This window comes from Pinus tabuliformis, chromosome J (genome assembly GCF_031772625.1).
Source record: "Pinus tabuliformis cultivar Carrire ecotype Pingquan chromosome J, CPIR1, whole genome shotgun sequence".
Classification (NCBI taxonomy): domain Eukaryota; kingdom Viridiplantae; phylum Streptophyta; class Pinopsida; order Pinales; family Pinaceae; genus Pinus; species Pinus tabuliformis.
This window is the reverse complement of record NC_142295.1, coordinates 56,376,575-56,384,279: the sequence shown is the minus strand read 5'-3', so window position 1 is coordinate 56,384,279 and position 7,705 is coordinate 56,376,575. Positions and strand designations below refer to the sequence as shown.

The 7,705-nt window shown below is 38.0% G+C and overlaps 1 protein-coding gene across 1 annotated transcript; it reads left to right on the top strand.

Moving 5' to 3' along the window:
* The first annotated feature begins 5,198 nt into the window (after positions 1-5,198).
* Positions 5,199-7,087, top strand: LOC149225479 (cytochrome P450 76T24-like). The gene is made up of 2 exons (XM_089375096.1): positions 5,199-6,142; positions 6,283-7,087. Exons 1-2 carry the CDS (start codon positions 5,255-5,257, stop codon positions 6,919-6,921), a joined length of 1,527 nt encoding a protein of 508 aa, XP_089231222.1. The 5' UTR covers positions 5,199-5,254; the 3' UTR covers positions 6,922-7,087.
* The last annotated feature ends 618 nt before the right edge of the window (positions 7,088-7,705 follow it).

Below are 7,705 nucleotides of genomic sequence, written 5' to 3'. Positions count from 1 at the left end.
CGTTTCCTCTTCTCGGGCTCTCCGACTCCCAGCCTCTATCCACTCGAATCCCCTTCTGGGCATTTAACAATCATTTGTTAACACTTTCAGGGAAGATGGCGACCTGTGCTGTAATGGAAGGGACCATCGGGCCTTTGGAATCCCCAAGAATAGAATTCTCTGTTTACACAGAGAAATACACTGAGACACAGGAAAAATCCACCAAAACATTGTTCATTGAACTCCAAATATCCATAGATCCGTCCTATACTTCTATCGGGTCCGCCTTTTAATTGCATATCACATCTCCACCATTGATATGGAAGATCTATATCCAACGGCTATGGCTCATTTCAGGCGGCCCATGCTTACGGGAGTTAACCGCCCAAGAAGAGTGGTTTTCTCTCTCTAGGGCCTGGACATCTGGCAGCCAATGTATGGGCTCGGGTGGAGCCCATTCAAAACCTCTTACTGCCTTCGGTCCTCTCTAAATCCCGTTTGTTTCGGACTTGAAATAATATATTTTCACTCCTAAACCCTTTTGGGTCCGGTTTCATTGCATTGGCGCTTCCCTTTGTATTTCATTTAATAACTGAAATACGCGAAAATACATAGAAAATTGTCGTTTGACGTATCTCAAAATATATCAACTATCACCTATAGCCTCGTCGGGTCTGGCTATCACATCGCACATATATATGTGTAGCCCCGCTCCGTTGTGTAGCTCTGATGCAAAATTGTGATGCGACTTTTCGCAATCACATATCGCATAGACCTAGGGTTTTGTGGATATGGCATGGCCTTTGCCGACGCTAATCCACCGATTTCAGCAATCGCAATGTCGCTCAGCCCGGGGGTCCCACTTTAAGCCCCATGCTATCGATCGATGACGATTCGCCGATTTTGGCAATCGTAGTATCGCATGGCCTGGTCCCTTATGTCATATCACATAGTTGCCTCCGATCCGATATGTCGGGGATCGACAATCGGGGGTGGCTTCCCTTTTTTCACTTAAATCTGCCTTGGACCTCCTCCGATGCGATTTTCTTCATAAAGCCTTTTAGACCATGTTTTTGAAGATTTACCTCTTATATGAAGTCTTTTAGACATAAAGGTTTATCTAGGATCCATTTTTGGATCATTAACTCCTAATGTGCAAGACACATTGACATGAACCAATGGTCACCATTGTAGCACTAAGTGGGGATTGAAAAATTTAATAATGTGTGTTTAAACATTGTATGCCTCTTTATATACCAATATAGACTCACAAGATGAATACATCCTATGCAATGTGATCTAACAACATGCAAATATTTTGTGCAGTTTGAAGAAAATGCTAATATGCTCATTTCATAGCCTACCCTTATAACTGATCTCAGGTTTCTTTAAAGTTGAGCTTATAGGAAATGCAATGAGGATTTGGCACTCCAAATATCTTGTGAAGAGTACCTACGTTGTACCCACATGCCTCATGGTTTGTTACATGTGGAACTGTTATTATTGCATTAAGTTCTAGCCAGGATGAAATGACATGTTCTCAAACATGATAACTAATTTTGTTATTAGCATCCATGATCTTCATTGTTTGTTTTATAACATAGATCATGTTTCTTTTACTTTGGTAGGAATTTTACTAGATATTCACATGATTTGGGAACCAAATATGGATGTCCAGTTGCCAGAAAAAAGGGAGTTATGGTATGACAGGGTATCTCATGCATAGATACTAGACCTAAGGATGGTGCATGCCATTTTGGTGTTTTATGTGGTCTCATAAGATAATATTTTTGTTCTAGCAAACAAATGGATAATACGATCTATTCCTTTAACTTCACCTTATGTCATAAGCCTTAAGGAAGTCACAGTTCTATTCCTTTTATGAGTTGCTGCCACATAAGACTTGTGAAACCTGATTTTAAATGTTGGTTGACTAATTAGAATGGCATCATCAACATGGCATGTCCTACCATAACTACCAAAATTACAATCCTATATCATGTCATTGTGGGCCTATTATTCCTCGAATTCTAGCAAATTTCCTTGCATAGGTTATGTTGATGCATGCACCTCAATATTTGTTGCTCAAACTTTGGATCTTCATAATACATTTTGGAACATTTTTCCTTCTATGAAGTATGCTACAATCACAATTATCTTGGTAGTTGACTAAATATTACTCAGCAGAGTGAATAGAATTTTGTAATTACCATTACCATTGTACATGGAAGTTTAGTTGCTCATATCCTCTACTCTTCATCCAAACAATATGCTATCAGTCTGGGTGAAGAACATAAGTCCATGTTGCGAAAAATTCTTTTGTTTTTTCTATAAATGTAAATTGGAAAAAGAAGGGGTTAAACAAATTACAACTATCCATGACCACCACACACATTATTAAAGCCTAGGGTGCTAATAAAAAATTATTATGCCTTTTATTGCATCATTCTTTCCTTTGTGTGATGCTCAAGAGAAGTTGATCAAACTGAGGATGAGAACATCAATTATATGACAAACCTATGTCAAGTGTGCGTATGTAAATCACAATCTTTTCTATCATCCATAGTGTATAATTTCCTCCAATATTTAATATGCAAAATGTGGGTTTTCGATAGGCAAGAAAGAGCGTAACAAATTCACAAGTATACTTATCATACTATCTCACTAGATTTACAAAGACAAATCAATGGTGTTAAGTTGAATTCAAAATGTATTGATTTAACTCTGGGTAATTAATATTGGTTAAAGTGTGAATTCATGAACTGATTGGTACTTATAGAATACTAGCTTCACTAACATAGATCTTGGTGGAAATAAAAATCTAGTATTTGTTCTATGTGTCAATGAATCGTTGTCAGTTATCTAATTATGTGTGGTACTTCAAAATAAATTTAAAGGACCCTATTCTAGAGTGAGGACTGGGTTCTAGAGTAAAAAAATTGGGTACAAAATTCTCTAAGGGCTTCTTTGCTCACTATTACTCAGAAGACACGCAAGGATGAGTTTGGGATAGTAATTCCAATGCAATTGATAGTAGTGGGAAGCCATTACACCTGACCCATCTAAAGTAAAACAAACTTTGGTTTACAATCTCATCCACAAACTCATTGCAATCTAGTTAACATAAAATTAGGCAAAAGCATCCATTGACTCCTTTCGATGAACTACCAATTAAATAGGTTATGTGTGGTTGTGTCACTTTTTCAATTAGCTGCCAATATTATGATAGGCATTCTCATGGTTGTCTCTAGGGTCTCTTGACTGAAGGCAAGGTAATGGAAACATGGATGAGATCTATTTCTCAGTTGTGGAATCTAATTACCTCAAGTGATCAAGTGTCCGCTACCAACCCAAATATCAAAACATTACATTACCTGTGATGAAGATGTAATGTGTTTGTAGTTGTAATGGTTCATAGTAGCGATTGGCCTAGAAAATGGAGTGAGTATACTAAATTAACAGGGAATGTGAATATATTCCATCTTATATTAATGTACATAGTCCTATATAGGCATAAAAAGGAAACCCACGAACCTAGCTGAAACCAAATAACCAGAGGGTAATCTCTGAGGGGTTATACTAACACCTAAGTGTTGTGTATGTGTCCAAAATTTGAATTCACCACTTAGACCTGTAAAGTGTGTTCAAGTGAGTGATGACTTCAATATGTATCGAATTATAGAATTATGATTTCATCATGTCATTGTACCTCGAACTTTTCAATAGTAGGGTGTTAGCGATAAGAAATGAGAGTGCTCAATTTTAAATTATTCTATAAATCTTGGAAAGAGCTTATGTATAAAAGTAATGACGATATAATGTGGAACACCCATATATAAAATTAGACCAACTTAACAAAGTGTCTATGTCATCATATGCACTTAGGCTTTTGTAGGAATAAAAAAAATAAAAATAAAGATCCATATTATAAACTTGTTTCTAAACTCTTGATTTCTTCAAGTTAAAGATTCAAAGGAAAATCTCACTAAAGATTTGAAAAAAATGACTCTCATTTCTAATTAATTTGAAATGTTTTCTAATTTTAGTGGAGGAATGATCTGTTATATGGTTTTTTGAATCCAACATTTTGGACTACCAAGTGAGTCCATCATCAGGGATGTGTCAATAGATTTAAGAAGATATTACTGAAGTATTCAGGAGCTTTGTCATTTTTCATAATCCTTATATATACTCTTATAATAGGGATTATGAAAATGACCAAAGCTCGTACTTAGTAATATCTTCTTAAATCTATTGACCCATCCCTGATAATGGACTCACTTGTTAATCCAAAACGCTGATCCAAAAAACCATATAATAAGTCGTTCCTCCACTACTGAAAATATTTTCTAATTTCAAGACTCAAAACCTAAAATACATTAAAATGTAAAATTAAAATTATATATATGAAAATTAAAATCAAATACAAACGTGAAAATGAAGAACAATATTAATCAAATCAAATAAAACTTCTTTCTCAAACTTTAAAATTCTAAAACGTTGAGTCGAGCCCTGTTCTATATTTTAGATAGAAAGAGATTGATTTTGTACGCTGTATGATTTAGTTGTATGATTACATTAACTTATTATTATCCCCATTTCTAAATCTGATTTAGCGAACTACACGGCCATGCAGCTTGTTGAAACCTAATTTACCCAACTTTAAATTCATTTTTCCCAAAGAGCTAAAGCCTAAAATGATTAGAAAGTAATTATTTTAGGTTTCCTTGATAGTATGTCAGTCAGATTGCTTGGTTTTACCCAATTTGAAGATCCATAACTAATCCACGAGCTGCAAAAGTCAAAGATGCAAATCCACATTCAAACGTCTCAGTTAAAGATCCATGTATAACCGGCCAATAATGTAGATCCACATTCAAACTTATTAGTAGAAAATGGAAAAAAAGTAAGGCAAAATTCAAAAGTCTTTAACAACGTGGTTAGAAATTGTGGCTAAAATCTACATTGGTGTGATGTTTCCAAAAGGATTGTTTATTTTTTTCCGTATGCTTTAAGAATATGATGACGAAAGTACGTGCCCTGAAATTTATGCCTTGTTACTGTATGAGAGAACCCGTGCTCAATTCTTTTGATTTAGTTTTAAATTATTCATGTGCCAAAAGAGTCAGAAGCACGATCTTTGACTGTAGACATGGCTATCGGTTATATAAACCTCTTGCAACGAATGGTTTTGTCATCTCTCGTCTCCGTAACGACATCGTTTATCTTCCCTGCATTCCTTGGTCTTCTTTCCTTGCGTCTAATCAAATTGCCAATGGAGTTTGGTTGGATGTTCTCGTATTCCATTCCGGGGATCAGCTTGTTCATCATACTCCTCGTTTTGCATGTGATGAGGAGGAAGATTTCGAGGCTTCCTCCGGGGCCTCCGGGATGGCCCGTTGTGGGAAATCTCTTCCAGCTCGGTGATAAGCCCAACGAAACGCTCTTCCACCTTGCGACCAAATACGGCCCTCTCATGTCTCTCTCCTTTGGAATGAAAACCACAGTAGTAGCCTCCTCTGCCGCCATGGCAAAAGAAGTTCTCAAAATCCATGACCACCTCCTTGCAGGACGGCCTGTGACACAAGCAAACAAGCCTTTTACCAAATCTTCACTGAGTTTTGGCCAAATTGGACCTCGCTGGCGCATGCTGAGACGTATATCGACTACTGAACTCTTCTCTGTCAAGAAGATAGAAGCTCTGCAACATCTCAGAAAAAAACAAGTATATCAAAGTATTCGTCTGATCTTTGAAGACGCCGTGAAAGGGAAGTGTGTGAATATTGGACACACTGCCTTCAACATCACAGTTAATCTATTGGGGAACATGATCTTCGGTACAGACATGTCTGATCCCGATTCTTGTGTTTCTCAGGTGTTGCAAGAAAGCATCGCTAAACTGCTGGAGCTTCATGCGGTTACTAATCTGGCGGACTCTTTCCCGTTTCTCCAGTGGTTTCATTGGGATCCACAGGATATCTCCCGTAGTACAGCAATACACAGGAGAAAAGTATATGCCATTCTTGAGAAATTCATAGAGGATCACCTCACCGCAAGAGGCAAAGGCGCCGATGGAAGCGATAGTGAAAAGGACCTCTTGGACGCTCTGCTTGACATAAGAAGCGATGAATTTACAGTCAATGGTATCATAGTCTACTTAATTGTAAGTCTCTTCTTATCTCAGGTTACTGTAATACATGACGGGAGAAACTAACTAATCTGTCACAACTATTGCTTCAGCACTACCCTTTGCAAAAGAAGGTCGTAACTTCTTATGTTTAATGCCTGCCTTGTATGTTGCAGGAGATTTTGGGTGCAGGAACTGACACAAGCGCAACCACAATAGAATGGGCGATGACAGAACTGGTCCGTAATCCGGAGATAATGGAACGAGCCCAAGCGGAGTTGGACGGAGTTGTTGGGCGCAAAAGAATGGTGGAAGAAAGTGACATGGACCGTCTCCCTTACCTTCACGCGGTGATGAAAGAAGTGTTGAGATTGCACCCGCCAGTTCCTCTTCTCCTCCCTCACAGAGCAGATAGTCGTTGTGAGATTGGGGGATTCGTGATACCCAAACACAGCCAAGTACTGGTCAACGTGTGGGCAATCGGACGGGATCCTGCAATCTGGAATGAACCGTTGAAATTCGCCCCGGGAAGATTTATGGGAGAGGATAAGATGAGCAATCTGGATTTCAGGGGTCAACACTTCGAGCTGATTCCGTTCGGGGCAGGAAGAAGAATATGCGTGGGATTTCCATTGGCGAATCGGATGATTCATCTGGTATTGGCTTCTCTCATCCATTCATTCGACTGGGCACCTCCCCTAGGCATCAGTGCGGAGAACGTAGACATGGCCGACAAATTTGGAATGACTCTGCACAAGGCGGTGCCCCTGGAAGCAATTCCCACGCCACGCCTGCCATTCGATATCTATACCTAGAAATCTCGCGGTCTAACTTTGTATGTCCAATAAAAATTGCGCTAGTAGTTATGTCAACATGATATTATAAATACCTAGAACTCTCGTGACCTTGCTCTGTATGTCCCCAAAAAAACATGTTATTATAAATACCTAGAACACTCGTGGCCTTACTCTGTATGTCCAAATAAATGGCGCTAGTACATATGTCAAAACATGCTATTATAAGAAATTAGATCGAATGAATTAAGATTATATTTGTATTTCACTTGCTATACGGATGCTATTTTATTTTAGAATTTAGAATTTTTCAATATTAGTTTTAGTTGAAAAGTCTGTTGGGAAAGATAATGGAGTAGATCCCTATAGGCATGGTAGTCACTGTTCAAGGAATGCCAAACTACAAGAAAGAATTTCAGAAGGTGCAGTTTCAACTACGAAAACAGAGCATTCATGGTAGTCACTGTTCAAGGAATGCCAAACTACAAGAAAGAATTTCAGAAGGTGCAGTTTCAACTACGAAAACAGAGCATTCATCTTGGTCAAATTGAGAAGCACTCTCATGTATTCTGGTTCAGAGTTTAACATGCCTACTTTCTGATAATTTTGTTTATTGTGCCGCTAGCTTTTAAATTTGTCTATATTTTTACATATGTATGTAGAACTCTATAGTATGGAAGTGGACAAAAAACTAAAACTTATATTGCTTGGATCTAGAGATTTAAGTTTTTTTGCTACTCGATGGCATATAATGAGGTTAGGTGTCCAATAGACTTGATTTCTTACTAGGGAAGTTTGTTGGGGA

Coding starts and splice junctions, on each gene's coding strand:
- LOC149225479 (XM_089375096.1), top strand. CDS start 5,255: ATGGAGTTTGGTTGGATGTTCTCGTATTCCATTCCGGGGATCAGCTTG. Junction 6,143..6,282: donor GTATCATAGTCTACTTAATT/GTAAGTCTCTTC, acceptor TGTATGTTGCAG/GAGATTTTGGGTGCAGGAAC.